The sequence below is a fragment of the Cololabis saira genome, chromosome 16, assembly GCF_033807715.1.
Source record: "Cololabis saira isolate AMF1-May2022 chromosome 16, fColSai1.1, whole genome shotgun sequence".
Classification (NCBI taxonomy): domain Eukaryota; kingdom Metazoa; phylum Chordata; class Actinopteri; order Beloniformes; family Belonidae; genus Cololabis; species Cololabis saira.
In genome coordinates, this window is record NC_084602.1 from 23,954,340 (window position 1) to 23,979,555 (window position 25,216).

Consider the following 25,216-nt stretch of genomic DNA (forward strand, 5'->3'; position numbering starts at 1 on the left):
TAGAAGAAGGACTGAAAGAGAGTCTAAAAATAAATGAAATAACACAAGTCAACTTTAAGAAAGTGTTTAAAGAGGAAAATAGCTTTGAATCTCAAGCTGGATCTGAGATTGCTATTCTCCTCCTGGACTTGCTTTAGAAAGGAATAAACAGGTGACACTACGGTGAGTATTGGTACTTCTTACCATGCAATCTATCATACTTTTTTTTTCTTAAGATGTTGCTATCTCAAAGCCTCGACTAACTACAACTTTTACTTTCCAGATTGAGGGGGCAGCTCAGCTTGGACATGCTGGTTTTTAACTGGCTGGTCAAACTGGTTCCCAACTGCCATCATTACATTATGGTCAACGCTCTCTATATATACATATACATATATATATATATATATATATATATATATATATATATATATATATATATATATATATATATATATATATATATATATATATATATATATATATAAAAAAAAACCTCAATTATATTCTGAATGGCTCAATTCTTAGCATGTTAACACATGTCACTCAGTTAGTTTTCACAGTAAATCTGCTTTTACAGTAAAACAGCACGACACTTGTGACTGCAATGTGTAATTTGTGATGTTAGTGTCTAAAGCAGCACGGCTTTATGCTCTTTTAGTCTATATTCACTGTTAATAAGTGCTTCATGTGGAAATATTCTGGGTATCCATGTGTTAAGCTCTTCGAAGGATGTGTGGATGTGCAGAAAACTGGCTAAAACAGTGAGAAAAAGAATAAAGTATAACAACCAGTTAGACTTGTATTTTTTGTACGGGGCGACACCACTGCAGCTCGCACTGCTATATAATATCCACATGAGATGTCTCAAACATCAGTGTTTCTTTTTTGATATGGCCTTAATGAACTGACAGGATAATGGTACCAGGGATTCCTTTAGATTGTCCTGAGTTCAGCTCGTATTTCCCCGCAGCCAGGAGGCGCCGAGACGAGGAGTAAACAGAGCCACTAAACACTGTCACATTCTATCTAAATCCCCAACTCACAGTCCAAGCAGGAAAACAAGAAAGGGGTCGTCTCCGAGCCTTTCAGTGAATAATATAGGACGTAAAAGTTCCCTCAGAAAGCTCAGACGGGGGGATGAGGGGGGGCATGCAAAGTTAAAAAGTTTGTGATGGTTCCTACAAAAGCTAGATGTTACGTACTTTCACAAGTGGCAAATTCTTCAAAGTTTTCTCTCCTTCACATTACCATTCGCAGTCAAACAAATGACACGAAATCCATATCATAGCATGAAACATTATTTTTCTAGCATGTTATCCCCAAATCTGTACCTGTCCTTCAAGATCGAAGGCCAGGCAGGCGATGCCGTGCGTGTGCATGTCCTTGAGGATAGACACAGTCTGCACGGTGTAGGAGTCCCAGACGCAGATGTAAGGCTCTTTGCCCACCTGTCCCGTGGCCACCAACACGCGCTCCGGATGTAGCGCTAAACTGTAAAGAAACAACAACAAAAAAAGGCAGAATAAATATCTGGTTAGTCTTGCCATTTGCGTGCCTGCGTGAGTGTGCCGAGGGGCAGACGAGGGATTAATCTTCCCAGCAGAAAGCACTGGGATGAGATGAACACATTAAGTCTCTGCTGGGTCAGAACATGGAAGCAGAGGGGCAGCTTGATGAGGTGACATGGTTCAGTTAACTCACTCATGCCCAAATGCACACGCAGCCTGGCTTCCTTCACGTCTGTGGGGGGTTTCGCAGAACATCTAAAGCAATGCTGGTGAAGCTGCAAATTTCATTTTTCTCCCTTTTTTGTTTATTTTTCCAGCATCTCTTTTACTACTCTCTGCCCCTTTCACCTTCTCTAATTCAACTGGGGTTTCCTCGCATCACTAGGCATATGTTTGTACTATTACATAATCCCTCCCTCCCCTCCACTTGAACCCCCCCCCACCCCCCCACCTACAACAATTTTCACTCTACAGCTGAGCAACAGCCTGCTGGATAAAGCTGTCACTAGCTCCTCCTGCTCCATCCATCCTTTCAGCGGATCACTTTCACCTGGTGGTTATGCTGTTAACTTGTCTTGACTTTTATAGAGATCTGAAGAAGGTACATCATTTTCCAACGTCAAGAGTTATATGTTGTAGGACATACAGTGGTAGAAAAAAAAAGTGTCTTAAAACTAGGTCAATAAAACCTTGGACAAACAGCAGCACATAACCTAATGCTCTATGTCAGAGCCGCCTGGGAGATTTGCGAGGCCCTGTGCGAAATGGCTGGGGGGGGGGGGGGGCCTCGAAATTTTTGGGGGGTTTTTCGGGTCGGATCGGGTGTCTAAATGCGCAATTTTAACTCTCCAATTAGCAAAATACTGGATACCTTCCCCTGCCTCATCATCATTTGGCTTGCCTCAACGCGGGGCCCCACGGCTGCTTGTGACCCGGTCGGATCGGTGATTTTTGTAACAAATTTATCAAACGAGCCTTTCAGAGAGGCATTAAACTCTTCCATTTTCTTTCTTTTTTCATCCCCTGATGGAAATTTCCTGAATCTTTCTCGTTCTCTCGACATTGTGTGACAGTTTGTTCCAACTCCACCGTCTGGATCAGGCAGCTTGTGTCTGCGCTTGGTCTGACGCAGTTGTATTGAACAACAGACACGCGCATCATTGCACATATATTTATTGATATGCACAGACTAGTACACATTTAGGTCTGTAATGGAACGTGACTGTTGATATTTATGAGGGTAAAATTGAAAAAAAAAAAAAAACGGCCCATAGCGCGAGGCCCCTTGGGGCGCGAGGCCCCGTGCGGTCGCACGGTTCGCACACCCCTTGCGGCGACCCTGCTCTATGTCATTGTTCAACAATCTTATGACAAAATGTAGCAGTTTGTGAAATACTAATGTTTCCAGAAGAACTAGGAGGGTTAGAAACATTTGCTGCTTTGACTAACTGATCATCAGCAAATGTGATCACTGCTACAAAAGAAGAAACTTGGCAATTGTGCTGATCTAAAGCCTTAAGATGCTTGTCAACACAGTGCCCATGAGGAAAGACATTGGCAATCATCTTAAAGAAGCAACTGCTGCTGTCCTTCAATCTGTAAAAGATTACAAGGTTAAATCCAAACTAATTTGCATCCATTATTCTTTACTGAGAAGGAAATTTCACAAGTTGAAAGCTTTCTAAAAAGTTGCCAGTCTTCTCAGGAGTGGACCTCCCGGCACACTCAGACCAACGCCAGTCTGAGTAATGTTTAAGATAAAAAAAAACAGAGAGCTTCATCTGAGACTCTAAAGACCTCAGTTGGCATGTTAAATGTTAAAGTTCAAGACAGTACACTTAGATAATGGCTGCACAAGTAAGGATTGCTTGGAAGGGCCGCCAGGGGGACGCCTCCTATATTAAGAAAAAAATAAAAAAGGACATCACAGCATAGCTTAGATTCACAAAGTTGCTAAACAAACCAAAGTATTATGGAACAATGTCCTTGTGAGAGATATAAAAAAGGGTAGATGTTTGACCAAAATACAAAGGAACATATTTGGCAAAAGTATCAGCACAAATGCCTCATCGTCTAGCATGGTGGAGGAGGGGCGAGGATTTGAGCATGTTTTGTCGTTGCAGGACTCTTTGCAATTAGACACAACCATGAACTGCTCTGTAGTGTTTGGGATCGTGCCATCTTGAGAAATCCGCCATGTTGGTAGCTACATGTTGAGCTCCATACATCAGAGGAAGATAATGGCTACATGTTTCTCTGTCTGATTATTAAAAGTACTATTTGTATTTTGTTGTATAATCAGATACAAATTATTAAGATTCTGTTAAGTGGCTATGGGCAGAAGTGCTTTGAATAGTCATAATTTAATAAAAAGAGATCATGGAATAACTTTTCACCACTTTGCTGCCTGCAAATTTCAACTTTACAACAAATGTGTATAAACAGCCACCGCAGCAAAAACACTAGTAGTAGAAGGGATCAGCGGTGAAGCGGCTAACCATTCAGAGGTTCCACCTTAAGGCTATTTTACTCAGGGTAAACTGATTTGTTATATACTGTACTCTTTTTGTCTACGTATGTTTCTCTCTCTCTCTTTTGTCTGCTTGTGATTTGTCTTCATTCAGTATCAATTCAAAATTGATCCTGTATCAATTTCTGTAGCTACCAACATGGCTGCCACACACACAATGCCGGGGGTGTTCCCGAGCCCTCTGCCAGTGTTTTAGAGTAAAATGAGGCCATCTGTCTAATAGCTAAAGTTTGGCCTAAACTGGGTCACCAACAATGGTACAATGACCCCAAATACACCAGCAAAGTCCACAACTCAGCCCAACTGAAATGATGCGGTGACACCTAAAGAAAGCAATGCACGCACCAATACACAAGCCTAAATTAATTCAAGCAATGGTGTAAAGACAGATGGGCCAACATTTCTCAACAACAATATCAGAGGCTGATAACGTCATAATACTTACTGTAAGTTATTGCTTCTTAAGTTGGTTCTACAAATAAGTGAATTATGTTTTTTTCTTTTTGTTAAATAAATAATGACAGTATAACGTATGCGTTTTTCATTCTCATCCAATGTTGTACTGACCCAAGACATGGTAAAGTAACCATATGATTTTTTTATTTTCATGAGCTGATATGTGAAACCTCTTTTTCACATGACCCTACAGTGCTCCCGTCATTATAACTGGACTGGCAGTTTCAGCAGCTGCTCTCCACAATTTGTAATTCATGCATGTCTTCAGACAGCAGATCAGAGGTGCTTCACACAGGCCGGGCAGCATCAACCTGCTCTGTCCACAACAAACCCTCACTCTCCTGCTTCATTCAGCTCTTCCCTGTTTTTATGATTCACACTCAAAGTGTAAGATTTTCTTTTTGTCATACTCATACACTTTATCAGCAGTCGAAATGAATTTTCACAAGACACTTGGCGAAGATAAGAAGTGTCAAATCTGATCTGTGCAAGACTTAAAGAGTCTCTGCTGATGTCTCTCCCATCGCCTCGACTTTGCCACCTTCTTTGTTGAACTTCTTTCCAACCTGGCACATTTCTCATCTTACTTTTTATGACTTATATAATCAGAGCAAAGAGTCTAAAAATAGCTTTCAAGGAAGAGAAGAAAAAAAATGATTGGAACACTTAGCGATGCAGACAGACAGCAGAGAAAAACGCTTTGCCTTGAGCAGGTACTGCACAGCAAATCTTCCTGCATTAAAATTGGAACAACATAAAAATGTTTACTAAGGAGTCAATCTAAACAGCGGCAGATTTAGATTTTCCCTTTTTCATGTCTCTTAATCTGTCATAATATGCATAACATATCCATGTTACTCCTTGTAAAACAAATGCAGTTTTTGACTCAGCTACAAGATCACTGTTTCACTTACGTTTCTCCCTCTGAAGAGCATGCTAAATGCCATCACTAATGACTTAGCCTGCAGCACTCCGCCTTGGTTCCTCTGTTTGATATATGCAACGGCTGCTTGGCTGTCTACCAAATACCAAATGCTGCTGAACAAAACTGGGCAAAATGAAGCTGCTTTCTCGACTTGAAGACACTGTATAAATGGAGTTTAGAGGAAGTTAAGCTGGCTCTTTATAGAAACATGAAATGAAGATAAAATATTTATTTCCCACCCTCAAACAGAATTACTTCAGACACACATGTGCATGAATTTTATGTTAATATGTGACATTTTAAGAATAAATTATGTTGAGAGAATAACCAGTAAAAGAAAAAAAAACATGGGAATAGCTAAATATCTTGATAAATATGCCGTCAAACACATATCCATGAAATGTACACTAAACATCTTCTTAAGGCAGCATTTTTTTTCTGTGGTTTAAAAGAAGTAATGTATTAGGTTAAAGTTCATGTGATATTCACATGATCAGTTAACACCTACGTGTCTGATATGTAAAGGTTGAGTATCACTGACATCTTTGTCAGCTCCTGAACCGTTTGAGTGTGTGATCCACTTCCACATCATGTGTTTAGCAGTCACAAAGCCAGTTACAGCTGTCTGCCTTTTTAATAAACCCATTGAAAACGCAACTAAACTGAAATATTTTGTCACAAATAAACTCTGGAGGATCCTAACTTGTGAGACCTCTGTTCTTCCACAGAGTGATCTGTCAGCATTACATTAATATGAGTGTGAGTATTCTTGTATTTCTTTTTGAAATATCTAGGTTAATATATAATAATATATTAATATATTATATCCTGGTTTTGAGAAACCTGGAAGTTCTAGCTGGAATACTATGACAGGAACTGTGATAACAAGACATGAGGATGAGAGATGTAATGACAAAAACCAAGTGTAAGCGCAGAATGCGACACGTAGATACATAAATGACAGAGATAGGAATCACCAGGTTTTTCATGAAAAGCCCATATCTTTAATATGATTAAGATTTGAAAGATTTAACTCAAACCTGGCATATTATTGTGGAGACATCAAGACTGAAACAATGGAGGACTGAATAAGAGGATATGTGAATTGTATCTGTTAGCTCTTTTGTCAGCAATAATTGTGCTGCACACACACATCCAAAATATAAAACAGGTTCTCAGTTTTATACTTTAACTTTCATAAAGTTTGTGTTCAGAAAGTTTAAAAAGTGAACCTGCAAAACTCTTTGCAATCTTGACACATTTACTGAATAAAATCTGCAGCAGCAGAGATGAATGTATTCACAGCATCTCTCCAAACTCACTGAAACAAGAGCTGCCTCAGTCTGACATCCATAATCTATTTACTGGCTGAGGTCCATCTTAAAGCTTAAAAGATATTGCAGTAGGAGAGGGCATTTGATATTGTGTATGCAACACTGTCTTGGCAACTTTAACTTACAAAAATGCTGTTCACCCAGAGTGTTTAAATAAGAGCTTTAAATGATTTCTATTCTACCATTCATCTAAGGTAATGTAATAGCAAAAAAATGTGTGAAATCAATTCTGTCTTACTTTGTTGACTATAAACACAATATCAAAGTAATGTTTCTTTCAAAATGTAAAAAAGCTGACCTTTATCAAAATAATAATATATAAATTGATGAAAGCCTGAGCTGCTTCTTATCTCTGACCACTAGCCTGTCCTCCCAAACTTGTGTAATTTTTATTTACAAATGAAGCACAGAAAGATGCTCGCTTGTGATTCTGTCTTTACTGTCAAACAGATGTGCCTTATTTTCTGTAGCCTCCTGTTAAATTGTGAGTGTTTTAGGTTTGAGTGTACCCATTACACCACATTTTGTAATCTGGGAAGATATCAGCAGCAAAATCAAAATCAAAATCAAATCAAAACAGCAGATAAAATGAAAGAACAGGAGTCAACTAACTCATGTCATAAGTACAGCGACAGAAAAATGAGTTTTAACTGCAGGTTATTAACATTACCATCAGGATATGTGTTGTTATTTAAATCCAGATAAATGAAGACCACAAAATTTCCCATCTTCGATGGGTGTAGTGAACAGTTAAAAATTTCATTTAAAAAAAAATCTTTCACACCAGATGAGATGACAAGTTGAAAAGACCTTTCAGAGCAGAAACTGACTTATTGTCAAAACACCCATTTTTAGGTTGCTCAGTTTCTTAATACAGAAGCAACCAAAATAGATCAAGAAAAGAAAAGTAAGAGCAACTGAGCAGTATTTGAAGTGTAGATCTCATCATAGGGCTGCATCTTTTCCCTGTGACTTAGTCCAACATGAAAATGATTGTTCAGATCTGCTTCGCCAGAGAACGATTCCTGGTTGTACAATTGAAGCCAAACCTTTAGTTTTATGAGAACTTCACATGAATGAATCCGTGATCTTATTTAACTGTTGTTTGATTTGGGTATACAAAGACAAAAAACTCAAAAGATCTTTAAAGCTTGCATTTGCCACTACAGATGGGTAAAAAATGATAAGACAAACTCTTGACCCTTGTGTTGACCTGTCTTTGAGGGCCACTTTATTGGAATGGTGTTGTGTAAAAAGTTGAGATCACTTATCTCTTATTACAAAACATTTATTTTATACCAGTAGTAGATGACTCCGCCCCATCTATGGTTTTACGAGTATTCAAAGTACCGTATGTATGGCTTTTGGATCCAAACTCACCAAAATTCCTGAGAGATTTTAAGCCAGTGGATAAGATATCTCTCTCCAGCACCATAAAAATACCAGGTTAGACCATCCATATAATTTTTTTTTTGTTTGTTTTTTTTTTTTTTTTTTTACATTTTCTGATTTATCTGAATATTTACAATTCAAAAGCTCACATTTAAACAGCTCGATTTATTTGTTAATTTGGAAATGCATGTTGCTTTAAAAAAAAAATCACATCAAATAGTGGTTCGGTAAGTGAATGACTCCAGCTACAATTTTGAACTCAGGGAAATTACCCACTGTGCAGCGAGGGGGTTACATCTCTGTTGTGTGATTAATAATGAAGCATGAGCCCAGCTGATTTACAAAGTTTTGAAACCATTCATCTCCAGGTGAACTCATGCATACACATGCTGAGAAACAGCGAGAGGCATGCTTCTTAATTGAGTGACTGGTTACTTTACTGTGTTTTCCCAAAGAGCAGGTATCATATCTGTCTTGCTGTAGAGAGATAGGATACCATACACAGACAGGTATCCTTCAAGGACAGTGATGTTCAAGTGCATGACGGACGGATAGGACAATTAAGTGTGACTTTATTAAAGAGAAATTCAATGTTTTTAATTCAAATATTTTCATAGGCGACTCATAGTCTAAGGAATGCCCTAAGTAAAATGTTATATTATTAAAAAAAATATATATTAATATACAAGCCAATTAATAATTTCCCCCTTCCTTAGTGTAATATGCCTATTTATAAGAAATGTGAGTGTTGACTGTTCATTATATGTGATAATCAAGCAGCTGGGGGATTTGGCTTGAGGAGTGGCAGCAGAGTAATCTTCAATTAGAAAGGCTAACCGAGTGTCTTTCAGCAGCGAGTGAGCCCCCTATACAAATTGTGCAAATGCTGCTTCACTTGTGCTCCAAACGAAGCGATAAAATATCACATTACAGCCCACAAGGTGACACCGGCAGCAGCATCCACCATGACAACAGTAGCTGTCCGTGCAGGTTTCTGGCGCTGTCCGCGGTGCTGAAACCAACTGTTCTGCACGTATATGAGCAGTACTGGAGTTGAGGGGGGATGAGGGGGGATGGCATCCCCCCCTGAAATAAAAACGGTCCAAATCATCCCCCCTGTAAAACTGCCATCCCTCCTTTCCATCCCTTATGTCATTTCATCAATGAATGTGGTTTTACTGCTATTTCAACATTTAGAGTCATCACCAGAAAAATAACACCAGACAAATAACTTATTTGACAATTTTCACCTGTTTCAAGTAAATTTTCACTTGAAATAAGTAGGAAAATCTGCCAGTGGGACAAGATTTATCTTCTCATTACTAGCAAAAAAAAAATTCAGATTTTGCAGATTTTTCTACTTATTTCAAGTGAAAATCTACTTGAAACAGGTGAAAATTGTTGTTTTTTCCAGTGATGAGTCTTGTTTTAAGTGTAATGAGATTTTTTTTTACTAAAATGAGACATTTTAACTAGAAATAAGACAAATATTCTTGTTAAGATTTTGAGTTTTTGCAGTGATCCATTTTACTTATCCTGTGAAGGACAGAGTCATATTGATACGTTCAGACAACTGTTCTTTATTGTTGTGTTTTGATGTATTTGATGTAAGCCCAGTGGATATTTAAAGCTTACAGAAGGCTGCATTTAACTGCTGCTATGTCATTCCTGCAGTATTTCTGCAGGTGTTTTGGTCAGTGCTATTATTTGTAATATATTACATTATTTGTAATCAGCACAAATTATCTGTCCCCATATGATAAAATCCACCATCCCCCCTGATTGTTTTTTACAACTCGAGTACTGCATATGAGTGTTATTATTATTACACTACCTGATTATGTCATCGTTATGTCCCAGGTAAAATTTCTGCTTGTGCTCCCGGGTGTTGTAGACAACTCCCACCCCGGCGACAAAGTAGACTATTTCCTTGGCGGCGGTGTAGTAGAGGTTGTTGCGGCACTGGTGCCCCCGGTATCCGTACACCCACTCCAGTCTCAGGTGGCAGCTGGGAGCAGTCCTGTCAGCCATGGCCGCACTTCCCTGTGTGTCTCTCCGTTGCTGTCGCGTAGGCTTTCTGATATATTTGTGTCATTCACCAAAAAAAAAAAGAGAGATTTATTTTAACCCCCCGTGTCCCATCAGTGCTGTTGGATTTAAAGCGGTCCAGGCAGAGAGAGCGTTGAATTTAATGAAGCATTCTTGATGGGGTCGCGTAAATTAGTAGACTTTAGCTGCTTGGCAGAGTGAAAGCTCCCCTCCTCCGTTTGAAAAAACAGGTTCCTATAGAGTTGTTTTCATTGTGGCAGTTTATATGCAGTTTTTCTCCGTCCGTCCGCAGCTTCTAGTCCTCTTCGACTCAGGTCAAAGCTTCTGTCAAATCCTACAAAGATGGAGCTGCGCTGTTAAGCCTGAATTATGGTTCTGCGTTAAATCGACGCAGAGGCTACGCCGTGGGGTACGGCGTAGGGTACGCGGCGACGCACGCCGTACGGTGCGTTGGTGTAACGCGGGACCATAAATCCGCCTTTATTCCACACGACCCGCCTACAATCGTTATGTTGTCCAATCACGTGGTCCGACTGGACGGCGAGGCCAAAAAGTGGTACAGGATAGGTTTGCCACGACCACAGCTGATGGTCCTAGAATTATTTAAAGTAGGATTTTTGATTATTTTTATTTATTTGTTTTTTTTTTATTCAGGTGACCTTTATTGAAGTAGGGAGAAAAAAAAACTAGAATCTCTCTTTTTAAGAGTGCCCTGGCCAAGACAAGCAGGAGCTATTATAAATGCTTTGTATATTCCAAAGGAAAATATTTCTAACTCTCAAAATATAATGTTCAAATTGTAATATATATTGTATTGTAAATTGTAAATTGTAAATTGTAAATTGTAAATTGTATATATATATATATATATATATATATATATATATATATATATATATATATATATATATATATATATATAAACAACAAAACAAAGAATTTCATCACTTGATACACTTTATGTCTTTTATGTCTTTAATTTACATGTGCGAAAAAAGGAGTAGGAAGAAGTGCCTTATTAGCCCTTATTTATAAATACTCACACACTGTACTCACATTGCTAAACAACAGTATTATTATTATGATTATTATGATGATGATGATGATTATTATTATTATTATTATTATTATTATTATTATTATTATTATTATTATTATTATTATTATTATATACTGTTATTATACTCACACACATACCTATACATACATACACATAGTTGAATATTTCTATATATTTGTACACACATGCCCATATAAATATTTATATAAATATACTTATTTACACCACACTGTCTCTATTTACTGCATCTGCTCTATATCTATTGATCTACTTACACACACACACACACACACACACACACACACACACACACACACACACACACACACATATATATATATATATATATATATATATATATATATATATATATATATGTATATATATATATATATATATATATATATATATATATATATATATATATATATATATATATATATATATATATATATATATAATACACATATAATTAGCTGCCCATTTCTGTACATAAATATAAACAAATCTACCCATTCACCAAATAGTGTTATAAAAAACTATGTCATAATTGAGAAATATTTCAGGAAATAATGTATTTATAAGCTTTATTTTATAAGTCTGAATTTTTAGATAGCCTTGTTTCAGCGGAAGTGACGCCATCAAAGCCCGCCCTCCTCCCTTGTTGCTAGGCGACAGAGGAAGCTTCTGTTCGCCATCGTCCTCTTCGTTTAGCAGTTCGCTAGTTGACTTAAGTCTTTTTTCTTATTCTTTTCTTCTTTCTGGCACAATAATGGAAGTCACCATGGATCCTTTGTTTCTGGCGTGGAGCTACTTCAGGAGGCGGAAGCTTCAACAATGTTCAGATATTTGTACAAAGATCTTACAGGACAGTCCTTATGACCAGGTAGTGTGTTCTGCAAGGCGGCGTTAAGCCTGATTCATGGTCCCGCGTTACATCGACGCCGTAGGGTACGTACCCTACGGCGTAGGCTCTGCGTTGGTTTAACGCGGAACCATAAATCAGCCTTTAGCCGAGGCTGCTAGCGATTATTGATGAAGGAGAGTCTCCTGCTGACCAGCTGCTGTGTAATCCCGCTTAACGTACTTTAACATAGCCCACTAACATTTTATTCGCACGGTTCTCGTTGTCAGTAGTTCTGAATATTATGTTGCATTTCACCAGTGGCGTCAATTCAGTCAAAGCTAAGGTATGGCAAGGTTACGACTCACAGAACTTAACTAGAGTATCAATCAACACGTCCAGCAAATATTCATCACAGAAGTCTGCTATGGAGCTTATCTGTGTGGTCAAGAATATTTGAACTTTTTCAAACGCAGTCTCGCTCACTGCAAAAACTCAAAATCTTACCAGGAATATTTGTCTTATTTCTAGTTAAAATGTCTCATTTTTAGTAAAAAAATCTCATTACACTTAAAACAAAAGAGTCATTACCAGAAAAATATCTTGTTATTTGACCATTTTCACCTGATTCAAGTAAATTTTCACTTGAAATAATTGGAAACATCTGCCAGTGGAACAAGATTTATCTTCTCATTACAAGCAAAACAATCTTGTTCCACTGGCAGATTTTTCTACTTATTTTAAGTGAAAATCTACTTGAAACTAAAAATTAGACATTTTAACTAGAAATAAGACAAATATTCTTGTTAAGATTTTGAGTTTTTGCAGTGTATAATAACTAGTGAAATCGATCATGTTGTTCTGATTTGCATTTGTTATTCTATATGTATTAAGTAATAGAATAATCAATACAAAGAGACACAGAGTAATTCCATAAATGTATTTAAAAAAAGAAACATTTACATTTAACCCTTGAAGCCAAGGTGTGGCGGCTGCCATACCTTGCCATACCCAATTGACGCCCCTGCATTTCACGTCTTTTCAGTATGTGCTACTTTAATTTATGCCTTTTGCCTTTATGTTTTTGTACTCACACCTTTATTCCTCTCCTACTAACTCGCTGCTGTCAATACTATCTTAAGGATTCATCTGTGCTTATTTCAGAGGTAACCCTCACTGCACTATTCCTGTCTGTTATTTACGTCCTTTTCCATGTTCATTTTTCATCAAAACTGTAACATATTCAACTTTAACTTTACCAGAGTACCCTTTCTAATGTGTTTTTATGTGTATTTTGTAGGCAGCTTGGAGCTTGAAAACTCGTGCCCTTACAGAAATGGTGTACATAGATGAAGTTGAAGTTGACCAGGAGGGCATTGCTGAGATGATGCTTGACGAGAGCTCTATTGCACAAGTTGCAAGTACGTTTGAGCTTTTTCTCAGTGCCTGGTAGTTAACACGGTTGTTATTATTATCTTTGGTTATGTCAGTGAGGTAATAAATATTTACTTTCTTCCAGGACCTGGAACATCATTGAGACTCCCTGGGACAAGTCAAGGTGGAGGACCTACTCCAGCTGTTAGGTATGATGCTGTTGACAACCAGTTTTGACCAATTTAAGGTGGAAATGGCAGAACCTCTTGGGAAAATAAAAGAGCCCCAACAGACTTTTTTTTCCACATTAATATTTAGGCCGATGACACAGTCAGGGCGTCCTATCACGGGATTTGTGAGGCCCAGCACACAAAGTGGGCGTCCTGGGACAATGGAGCAGGCCATTAAAACCCCACGCACTGCAAGTACTGCTCGCCCCGTCACCAGTGCTTCTGGTAGATTCATTCGTTTGGGAACAGTAAGTTTTCTGTAATAAAAGGCAACTTTTCATCAACAAAACACTTTTCCCATCTAGGAACACAGCCTCGGATAGTATTTTTTTGATGTTACATTATGTATTTATTATTGCAAGACTGAAACATACTAATATTTTCCTGTTGTACTTTCTTTAAAACTGGATTCTATCATGTGACTCTCAAACATCTTCTACATCATATTGTTTCACTATTTCCCCAGGCTTCAATGTTAACTAATCCCGATGGACCTTTCATAAACCTGTCGAGGTTAAATCTCTCAAAGTACTCCCAAAAGCCCTGTTTATCCAAGGTAAGACTTAAACTGTACCCTTCAGCCATATAGCTAAAAAAAACTAATTGTCACATGTTAAATGATAAGCGTTTCCCTCCACAGACACTGTTTGAGTACATCTTTCATCATGAAAATGATGTGAAGAATGTAAGTATTCATACATTTGTACTAAAAAGGAATTAGCTTTGCATTGTGTCTCACTTATTTAGTATTATCTATTCTGGTGCTAATACTTTCTGTACAGGCTTTGGATTTGGCTGCTCAAGCTACTGAGCATGCACAGTTCAAAGACTGGTGGTGGAAGGTTCAGCTGGGAAAATGTTACTACAGGTAAGTCCCATTCAACCATGTACACATTAAAATCCATCCACTGATTTAAAAATGCATTTTGTGTACTTAACATTTATGATTAATTCATTTTACTCCTACAGGTTAGGTTTATACAGAGAAGCAGAGAAACAATTTCGATCTGCTCTCAACCACCAGGAGGTGGTAGACACTTATCTCTACCTTGCAAAGGTATTGACAGGTGCAGCATAGAAATACACAACATTAACAAGTCCAAAATACTCTCTTTAATAAAAAAAAAAAACACTTGCATGTGCTTCCTTTTAGGTTTATCAGCGCCTGGATCAACCAGTAACAGCCCTCAATCTATTCAAACAAGGTCTGGACCATTTCCCTGGTGAGGTCACCCTTCTCACAGGAATTGCCCGCATCCATGAGGTACAGTCTGTCAACATCAGTCCCATTTAGTCCTGTGTCATGATTTCACTGCCTAATTTAGATAAGAGACCGTATTAACTGTTTCTAATGTAATTCTGTCTCAGGAGTTGAACAACATCCCTTCAGCCACAGAGTACTACAAAGATGTCCTGAAGCAAGACAACACTCACGTGGAGGCTATAGCCTGCATAGGCAGCAATCACTTCTATACTGATCAGCCTGAGATTGCCCTGCGTTTCTACAGGTTTGTCCACCTGTATTCAACAATTACTGTGGTAGGGTATATCTACAGTTCATGTGATGAGAAGCTGTGTGTGATTCGGTATGCTTCTTCCTCTTATAGGCGGCTGCTGCAGATGGGAGTATATAATTGCCAGCTATACAACAACCTGGGCCTGTGCTGTTTTTTTGCCCAGCAGTACGATATGACTCTGTCGTCGTTTGAGAGGGCTCTGGCTCTGGTGGCCAGTGATGAGGAGCAGGCCGACGTTTGGTATAACATAGGACACGTGGCTGTGGTGAGTCAGCAATCTTAAGAAAATGTCCCAAATATCTGATTTGATTACGCAGTCTCATGCTTGTCATTGTTTACAGTAAAAGAAAAAACAAATGATTAAATCACAAACAGATCCCATACAAATTGTGATCGCTGAATGCACTTGTATTGTGTTTACAGGGTATAGGAGACTTGACATTGGCTTATCAGTGTTTCAAACTTACCCTTGCTTTTAATAATGACCATGCTGAGGCCTACAACAACCTGGCTGTTTTGGAGCTACGCAAAGGTCACATTGAACAGGTGAGGCATCGGCTTTAATTAAGCATTTAGAATAAGAGATAAGAGGTCATAATGTCTATGTAGACCATCTATTATGTTGCACATAGTTGTGCATTATAAATAGCACACAGACGTTAGCCTGTAGTATACTAAATGACCAACTCATTACAGGTTTGATAGTTTATTCTTCTAGAATATGATTTATGTGGAGCTGACATGTCCACACCATAAACTGATATCAGAGCAGATTGTCTGATGGTTTCTAGTTCAGAATCCTCCATGAGGCTTTGTGCTCACCATCATTTCTTCTGCCGAAACAAACTTTAAAAATGCTAAATTGAAAACTTGTTGATAAACCTAGATGCATAATAAATTAGGTCAGATTTATTCCACCATCTGAATGCTTTTAGAAAAGATAATACTGTGTATGGTTGTAGAAAAAAATCAATACACTACATGCATTTTAATACATTTTAATCCTCTTGGAAATGTTAACTGTTCCAATATCTTTGATACAGTCAAAAGCCCTCCTGCAAACAGCTGCGTCACTGGCTCCTCACATGTATGAACCACACTTCAATCTATCCATTCTTTCTGAAAAGGTAATGTACTGTTGTATAATCCAGCTCAAAATGTCAAACACTGAAGAGCAGTTTAAAAAAACAAATCAATCTCAATTGCTTGTATGCCAACATGGTATTATTTGTTGTCCATGTCCAGATTGGAGACCTTCAGAGCAGCTACACTGCAGCCCAGAAGGCTGAAGATGCTTTCCCGGAGCACGTAGACACTCAGCAGCTTCTTAAGCAGCTTCGGCAGCACTTTTCTGCGCTGTGAGGTTCTGACACCATGAGTGATCCAGTCATTAACTTATGAAAATAGTTAAAGCTGCTTGCTCAGAATCAGAAATCAACAAAGGGGCATTTGTTTTAGTAATTAAATGATCAGTTTATTGGGTAAATCAATGGTATCAGATTGTTTTATGACTGTGTTCTGCCCCACTTGAGATGTTTTTATTTGAACTACAAGTCTGCTCCCCACTACTCAATCAAATCAACCTCCTCTTGTTGTTATAGATAACCTGTCCACAGAATCAATACATATTTGTATGTCTTTACTTTTTACTTCACCTTATGTAAAACTCAGGAACAGTAGGGGTTCAAAAGGTCAAGATTACAACAGCATTTCAGTTACTTTAATTAAAAGTAGTTTATGTGATGGTAAATGTCAGTTTTATATGACACGTGACTTGAAGAAATGTGCAATTTACTATATGTGGAGGGAAGAGTTTTTCTAAAGAACTGGTTAAAGTCTAGATTTGTACAGTAGTAACACACATGTACATTAGTAGAGACAAACATTTATTTGATACAATATGTTACATATTTGTTTTTAGTATTTTAATTCTCTCTGCACTTTTATAGTCTAAACAAAAGAAATAAAACTCAGAAGAGTCTTACAGACCAACTCGATTCTTCTTTGTAAACCAGAGGTTAATGCATTTTTATATTCAAAGTTTAATGATGTCAACCTATGGCCCATGGTTGCTTTTCACAAATCCACTTCAGGTTAAAATTGCACGGCGCATCGTTCCAAGCCTTAAAAGGGTTACTTCTGGGATACACAGCTGCGCAGTCTTCATTGTCTTCATTGTTGGGTTCTCCGTCATTCCAGTACCTGCCAACAAATAATAGGTTTCATCGTTGACCTGTAGTATCTGGTCTGACACAGTTAAAAATCACAATATTTAAGTTCAGAGATGTTTTACCCCTCATTCAGTCTTGTCCCATCCAGCCACTTCCATCTCCCTTCTTCTTCTACATCTCTCAGTCCAATCCAGAAACCACTCTGGTACATCCATGTCTTGGGATCTTTATAGTTATGTATCAAGTTAGTTATTGCCAGCTGATGACAAAGGAAATGCACAGAAACATGCATGCATAAGTACATATTGATGTTCAGAGTCTGATGTAAAGCATTAGTGATGAGAAATGCAAAAATGGAAAATCAGAGTTTGTTGAGAAACATGTTGTGTGTTGTCATACATGTTTCTCTCTGCTGTCAACGATTGCTAAGTCGCCTCCTTGTCGCTTGCAGTGGTCTCTAGCCTGTTGCCAATTGACGGATGAATAAGTGTCAGCAAATGGGAAGAAGTAACAGAGTGAGTTCATGAAAGTCCATCCAGGTGAACAGTGTCTGCATCCTTCCTCTGTTTCCCCCAAAAAATGGAAAGGTGACATGTTACTTAGTGGCCCGCAGTGAAGATGCAGACATCAGTGTGAAGAAAACAAAAGGCTCTTACTTATCATTGGTATGTGGGATTTCAACGTGGCAATTTCAATCTGAGTTTTTTCAATCACACGTTCATAGTCTTCTTTTCTTCTGGTCTGGTGCTCGAGCTCCCACCTAGTCACTGCCTGCTTGCCGATCTCTCTCGCCAGTTGTTCCTTGGCATCCTCCCTCCTATGGATTGCAGCATTGTAGGAAGCTTGCAGTTTTGCTACTTCACCAGCCAGGTCTCTTACTAAACTACCATCTGTCAGATGGTAGTCTGTAATCAGTGAAGACATAGTGTCACATTAATTTGGGTTATCGGTCTGTGTTCGAACTTTAAGCCATATGTGTGTTCTGTTTGTTAAGTCTCTAGAGGGCAACAGAAACAAGCATGGGAAGACCCTCCAAAGTCGTCTTGGCACACTTTCTACTTGTATAGAAAACATGAAATAAAATAACATTTACGGCTTTGCTTTTTTAATCAGCTTCTGAGAGAATTATCTAGCTTTTTAAATGCTATACAATACATAATATCCAATCCCTAACTTTGCGTCCTATCTAGTGTGAGGCAGGTGGTGCACAGAGGATTTATTTTCCCTGAAAATCTCTGCCTGCCGTGGATGGAAACTGCACTGATGCCAGTTGTAATAATGAACCGGAATAATACATTTGTGTACTGAAAGAGCAAAAAAATAATGAGATTTGTTTTCTGGGTTAAAAATAACTTACAGTAGACTCCCAAGCCGATATCAACCGCCAGCAGGAAAGCAGCGAGCACCGCCAGGCTCAGTGTGAGCAATTTGTAATGATTAAAACTGGATGCAGGTCCCACGGCGGTCAAAGACACTACACAGGAAAGTAGTGAAGTGATAGCTCAAGCCTCAACAGTGCAAAAACAGTAGTTTACTATAAAAATAATATATATACTAGTGTAAGAAAAGTTATTTTTTTTGTGAATATGTCTCCCATCTCTAGACTGAATCAGTGGTTGAGCATCATTAACATTTCTAAAAAAGAGCAATAAGAAAACATGCACTTATAATGTCTTAGAGCAAGTCATACATAAGCATAGTAATTTGTTAGCAATAATAGTTCAATAACCTGACACCAGCCCAATAATAATTAGTTTAGTGATCTGATTTTGCCCTACCTTGTTGCTTCTCCTGGTTGGAGTAGATAGGTTGCTCATCTGCAGCTGATTCCTCCTGATAGATCAGTTTGTTATATGATCTCCCTGAGTTCTCTCTGTCCTCCATTTTTGACCATTAAAATTGAGAACTGTCTGACCAGATTGTCCAGGAGGGATTGCTTGTTGGGACATTGACCTGGGAGCTGTGTGTGTGTGTGTGTGTGTGTGTGTGTGTGTGTGTGTGTGTGTGTGTGTGTGTGTGTGTGTGTGTGTGTGTGTGTGTGTGTGTGTGTGTGTGTGTGTGTGTGTGTGTGTGTGTGTGTGTGTGTGTGTGTGTGTGTGTGTGTGTGTGTGTGTGTGTGTGTGTGTGTGTGTGAGAGAGACAATACAAACAGAAATTCAAGTTCATTTGTTAAAGATTTACACGGGTGAAAGTCACTTGGAGGGTGGTTCTGGTCTTCAAAACAAGATAATTTTGTTTTGATATTTTTATTAGGGGGTAAGGCACAGTTGAACAGGAATAAACAAAAAAAGATATACAGTCTACCTCCTTTTTTTTTTTTTTTGGATTAAGAACAGAACAAAAAATCCACACAAAATAATGATAAATACATGAAAATTATTATATTCTTATATATAAGTAATATTTAAGTATTAAAGCTAAACAGTATGAATTAAAAAATAGATGAATAAAAAGGGAGAAAAAAAGAAAACAAAATAAACCCAAAGCAAAAAAAAAAAAAAAACAAACCCCAAAAACAAAAGAAAAGTAAATAAAAAGATAAATAAAAAGGAGGAAGAAAGAGAGGAATGAGAGAAGAAAAACAAGATCATTTTGAATTTATTTGACAACCAAGCAATGGTCTGTGTGGAAGATTTTATTTAATTTAGTGATGCATGATCCATCATGAAAGAACTTCCCAGAACATGTTTTATTTCAAAAACAATTAAGACAAAATGTGCTTCATATCATTGGTTGTTCTATGTGTTATATACTTTTCTAAATTATAAACATAAAAAGCACAATTCTCTGCACAACATTTGCACATGTCTGGAGCGATTTCATGCTAACTTTAGCTTTAACACCTCAGTGCTTACAAGTGGACATTTGTTGTGTTCATCTCACAGATCCAGTTCAGGTGATGCTCGTTGCAGTTTGAATTGTACCACGTCCTCATTGCGTCAGAATAGTAAAGAAAAGCAGCACAGCTCCCACTCTGAGGTCCACTTTCACTGGGCTGTCCGAGCCTCCAGTATCTGTGATGCCAAAGTCATTCATAGATCATCTCTAAATTTTCTTTGTGGGTATAATATTGATGGAAAACTGTAGTGACAAATAAAAGTGTTGTTTGTGATGTGCTTACATTGAGGACGTCTCGACCACATTGTTAATCCACACCCAGGTTCCCTGCGTTGCCGTTTGAGTGAGGCCAATCCAGAAGCCATTCAGCCACCACTCAGACCCACTGCTCGCCCTTCGGAAATTGTCACTGATGAGTTGCTGCAAGAAAGTAGACAAGAGAGCTTACAGTATATGATAGTTGTGTATTTGGAGTGTGGTCATACAGGCATCCAGAAATAATACAAAAATCTGGTCTTTAAAGTTTCTCACATATGGAAGAGTATTAGGGCCACTTAAAAAAAATAAAAAGAATTCTGAGAAAGTCAGAATTCTCGCTTTTTTTTTTTTAAGTGGCCCAGAATTCTGACTTTTTTCTCAGAATTCTGACTTTTTTCTCAGAATTATTTTTATTTTTTTTTTAAGTGGCCCAGAATTCTGACTTTTTTCTCAGAATTCTGAGATTAAAGTCAGAATTCTGACTTTTTTCTCAGAATTCTTTTTATTTTTTTTAAGTGGCCCTAATACTCTTCCGTACTCACAAGATGTGACATCATCTAACATTTTCTAGGCTATAGAACTACAGTATTTTAGTCAAAATAAGAAAATCATTGTTTTCTGTATCAAAAGCTTAAGAAAATGAAACTAAGGAGTCTATAATATATTAATTGTAGAAAAATGTTTTCTTTTAATTTATGGTTGTCACATTTATTTTTGTGACGTGTGAAACATAAAGACTGTGAACAGTTGAAAACGGCTGCAAGAGTTTTCACATTCCCAATATACAGTATTTATTATATTTTATTTTTCTAGTGAAACTGTGGGAAAGCTAACCTGGCCAGCCATACCAGCTCTTTCATGAAAAGGATCTGGTGTCCCTGCCATGCACAACCATTTCCGCCGGTACAAAATGTACCAAACTAACTGAAACAGGGCGGCTATATCCATCCATCCATTTTCTATACCCATTCATCATTTGCAGGGTCACGGGGGTCTGCTGGAGCCTATCCCAGCTCATTTCAGGCGAGACACAGGGGTAAACCCTGGACAGGTCGCCAGTCTATCACAGGGCCACATATACAGACAAACAACCAGACAAACCCACACTCACACCTACGGGCAATTTATAATCATCAGTTAACCTACTACGCATGTTTTTGGACTGAGGGAGGAAATCGGAGTAATCGGAGGGAACCCACGCAAGCACGGGGAGAACATGCAAACTCCACACAGAAAGATTTCCACCAGGCCCAGGAGTCGAACAAGGAACCGGAAGGCAATATGTGATGACTTATACATCCAAGCATAAAAACAACCAAGATGGATGCTGTCACATGCCTGGTTTCTCATAGACCAGGGGTCTGCAACCCAAAATGTTGAAAGATCCATATTGGACCAAAAACACAAAAAACAAATATGTCTGGAGCCACAAAAAATGAAAAGTCTTGTATAAGCCTTAGAATGTAGGCAACACATGCTGCATGTATCTATATTAGTTATAACTGGGGGAATATTTTTTTTTTCATCTTGCACACAAAAAGTCTAAATGTCGAGATTAATGTTGAAGTACAATCTTGAGAAAAAAGTCAAAATGTTGAGAAAAAAGTCGAAATTTCGAGAAAAAAGTCAAAATGTCGAAATGTTGAGAAAAAAGTTGAAATGTCGAGAAAAAAAGTCAAAATGTTGAGAAAAAAGTTAAAATTTCGTGAAAAAAGTCGAAGTGTCAAGAAAAGTCGAAATGTTGAGATTAAAAAGGAAAGGAAAAAGGAAGAAAAAATGAGAAATAAAAAGAAGAAAAAAGAAGAAGAAAAAGAGAAAAAAAATTAAAAAAGGAAAAAAAAGAAAAAAGTAACAAAAAAAGGAAAAAAGAAAAAAAGGAAAAAAAAGGTCAAACATTTTTGAAAAAGCTCCAGGAGCCACTAGGGCGGCGCTAAAGAGCAGCATGCGGCTCTGGAGTCGCGGGTTGCCGACCCCTGGCATAGACTGTAAAAAAAAACAATGGGTGAAGCGTTTCTTGGTACGGGGTGCCGCCTTGTTGCTCGAGAAGCCGTGGGGAAGACACCCACAGTATGTCATTCAGAGTTAGCCCCTGCCCCCTGAAAATCTGACATTCTTGGTATTGAAGAGGAAACACATCAGCACAGCCAGCCAGGCTTTGTGAAAGCTTCAGTGACAGAGAAGAAGAGGTCCTTTCCAGCTAATTATCACCCCCAGTCTCAAGAATGCAACAACTTTCACCAAAATCAAAGTACTTAATCTTTTTTAATGGAGATTGAAAAATGTAACCGGTTACAGCGGAGCATATAAACCAAGCGTCTCTTTCATGCTAACCCACCTGCTTCTCCAAACTGTTGATCACGAGTAAGTCGCCCCCTCGATGGATACAGTCTGCTCTGCTGTCCGACCAGTTCTTTTTTGGTTCGGAATTTTGATTCGAAAAGTAATAACAGGACGATTTAAGAAGAATCCATCGTGATGGACATCTGCCACAGTTTTTCTCTGTTTCAATAAGAGGATTGGGTGGGGAAAAAATTTCGTCACAGGGATTTTAAAAAAACAAAGCAAACAATGAAACAATACTACACAAGTTATACAGGTTTACAAAGTGTGTTCCTGCACTGGAGCGTGTTGAACTCCTACCAAAGACAAGCTGCCACCTTACCAAGGACGGTTTTATTGGTGTGGAGCGATGACTTCTCTATTTGAAGCTTCTCGATCTTGCCCTGCAGGATGTCAACGACAGTCTTTTTCTGCTTTATTTGCAGCTTCATCTGCAGATGGTTGGTGCGCTCCCTCATCAATGCTGACTCGGCGTTCAGTTTAGCTCTGATGATACCTGAGTGGTTTCGGAAATGGTTCAGCTCAGCAATGAGCGCAGCGTCAGCTGATGGGGGGAGCTGGAAGTCTTTGGCTTTGGCACCTGAATCATGTAGAAAAAGATCAGAAAGGTACGGAGCCCCTCTGGTGACATTTGAAAAAAATAAAATAATGCGTGGCCACGCATTAATAACTCGTGGCCACGAGTTATCAATGCGTGGCCACGCATTATGTATCTCGTGCCCACGCATTATTTTACTCGTGGATGGCATTATAACCTACTGTCTGGACTTCGTGGATGCAACCCCCTGTGTGGGATGGTTATTCATCATTAGTAATCGTCTATTTATATTAAAGAGCAAGAGTATTGTCATGGCGAGTGTAGTAATAACATGTGATATTTGAAAAAAATAAAATAATGCGTGGCCACACATTAATAACTCGTGGCCACGCATTAATAACTCGTGGCCACGCAAGAATTATCTCGTGGCCACGCATTAATAACTCGTGGCCACGAGATATTAATGCGTGGCCACGCATTATTATTTTTTTTTTTCAAATGTCACCAGAGGGGCTCCGTAGAAAGGTCAGAGCTCTGGAGAAACTAGTATACAAACCCAGTCGTATTACTTTGAACCTAAAAAATAATAATGAACTTAAGAAAGAAAGCTCTGTAGTACAATATCCTAATGTTGAAATGCAGCAAGGATTTTATGTTACATATGTTGTATTAAGTAATTACCTTTTGTAGCTTTACAAATCAAATCAGATACAAATCAATTGACCAACATAAGATAAATATAATTGAAAAATGAAAATGCAGTTAAAGTTATTACATTTCTAGCCTTGAAATTTTAGATTTGTGAACACTAGCTCACAAAGTGAGGAGTACAGTAAGTGTTTCAGCAGTAGCCGTGCAAACTCTCAGACTCACAGTAAATCCCCAGGACAGCAGCAACGACCAGCAGAGCAGCGCAGAGCAGGCTCAGGCCCAGGGTCACCAGTCGCTGGTGTGGAAACGCAGATCCGCTCCTCCCTGCAAATAAACCTTGAAAATGTTCCTCCCAGTGTTACTTCTGGGATAGACAACTGCGCAACAAATTAAAAGTAAACATTTTCTGAAAAAAAAAAATGTAAATATCATTGAAATTAAAATAGCTGTAAGAGCTAAAGCTATAAAGGTCAAATCAAGAGAGAGAAGATAAGCGTCGGTGTGAAAGAAGCCAGAGATAGTTCGGTGGAGTTTTGTTATAAACTGTACCTCGTTCAGATGTTTGGCGGTGAGAAAGAAAATTCTCTTGATAAATATTTTTGTCAAACGACATATCTTCGTCAGTTTCCAACTGTGACTTCGCCATTTTACCTCTGCAAGTGGCGCTTATTGATCAGCTTTTCTCTGCTGCTCTGACTTATGATAAGGGGTGTGTGTGTGTGTGTGTGTGTGTGTGTGTGTGTGTGTGTGTGTGTGTGTGTGTGTGTGTGTGTGTGTGTGTGTGTGTGTGTGTGTGTGTGTGTGTGTGGATGTTTACATAGCCTGGTGGGGACTTCTGACTGACTGCAGAGTAAAGGCTGAATTATGGTTCTGTGTTAAATCAACGCAGAGCCTGACATTCACCTCCCAAAAAACAAGCGTTGGGTCTGTGTCGAGGCGACACAGACCCAACGCAGACCGAGAGGGCTGTGATTGGTTTGCTTGATAGCAACGCATTTCCGGTTCCGATTCGTGAAGCAGTAGTGAACTTTTCTATCTATCTATCTATCTATCTATCTATCTATCTATCTATCTATCTATCTATCTATCTATCTATCTATCTATCTATCTATCTATCTATCTATCTATCTATCTATCTATCTATCTATCTATCTATCTATCTATCTATCTATCTATCTATCTATCTATCTATCTATCTATCTATCTATCTATCTTCTGA

General features: G+C 38.3%; 4 protein-coding genes across 6 annotated transcripts in view; 1 reads left to right on the forward strand and 3 right to left on the reverse strand.

The window, feature by feature from the left end:
- Nucleotides 1-10,485, reverse strand: part of eml5 (EMAP like 5) — a 44,891-nt gene extending 34,406 nt beyond the window's left edge. The window contains exons 1-2 of the mRNA XM_061743032.1: nt 9,962-10,485; nt 1,314-1,473 (exon numbers count right to left, since the gene is read on the reverse strand). Coding sequence (XP_061599016.1) covers nt 1,314-1,473; nt 9,962-10,158 — 357 coding nt within the window. The 5' untranslated portion in view covers nt 10,159-10,485. The remainder of the gene's footprint in view (nt 1-1,313; nt 1,474-9,961) is intronic.
- Nucleotides 10,486-11,910: 1,425 nt separating this feature from the next.
- ttc8 (tetratricopeptide repeat domain 8) lies at nt 11,911-19,312 on the forward strand. Of its 2 annotated transcripts, XM_061743053.1 has the most exons (15): nt 11,911-12,122; nt 13,223-13,246; nt 13,381-13,501; nt 13,600-13,663; nt 13,773-13,932; nt 14,151-14,240; nt 14,325-14,369; nt 14,467-14,552; nt 14,654-14,741; nt 14,838-14,948; nt 15,053-15,192; nt 15,292-15,466; nt 15,625-15,747; nt 16,245-16,328; nt 16,447-19,312. In XM_061743053.1, exons 1-15 carry the CDS (start codon nt 12,009-12,011, stop codon nt 16,561-16,563), a joined length of 1,542 nt encoding a protein of 513 aa, XP_061599037.1. In that variant the 5' UTR covers nt 11,911-12,008; the 3' UTR covers nt 16,564-19,312. The 2 variants fall into 2 exon arrangements, with proteins under 2 accessions (XP_061599037.1, XP_061599038.1); XM_061743054.1 differs by lacking the exon at nt 13,223-13,246 and having other exon boundaries at nt 16,447-19,311.
- On the reverse strand, nt 17,075-19,330 carry LOC133461990 (C-type lectin domain family 4 member M-like). Its single transcript, XM_061743058.1, has 6 exons — nt 19,151-19,330; nt 18,730-18,846; nt 18,029-18,277; nt 17,772-17,935; nt 17,495-17,631; nt 17,075-17,403 (listed from the first exon to the last, which is right to left on the reverse strand). Exons 1-6 carry the CDS (start codon nt 19,254-19,256, stop codon nt 17,253-17,255), a joined length of 924 nt encoding a protein of 307 aa, XP_061599042.1. The 5' UTR covers nt 19,257-19,330; the 3' UTR covers nt 17,075-17,252.
- A 537-nt stretch (nt 19,331-19,867) lies between these two features.
- Nucleotides 19,868-24,681, reverse strand: LOC133461989 (C-type lectin domain family 4 member M-like). 2 transcript variants are annotated; one of them, XM_061743056.1, is made up of 6 exons: nt 24,547-24,681; nt 24,220-24,333; nt 23,131-23,388; nt 22,804-22,967; nt 20,494-20,630; nt 19,868-20,386 (listed from the first exon to the last, which is right to left on the reverse strand). In XM_061743056.1, exons 1-6 carry the CDS (start codon nt 24,641-24,643, stop codon nt 20,224-20,226), a joined length of 933 nt encoding a protein of 310 aa, XP_061599040.1. In that variant the 5' UTR covers nt 24,644-24,681; the 3' UTR covers nt 19,868-20,223. The 2 variants fall into 2 exon arrangements, with proteins under 2 accessions (XP_061599040.1, XP_061599041.1); XM_061743057.1 differs by having other exon boundaries at nt 24,220-24,321; nt 24,547-24,662.
- Between the last annotated feature and the right edge of the window lie 535 nt (nt 24,682-25,216).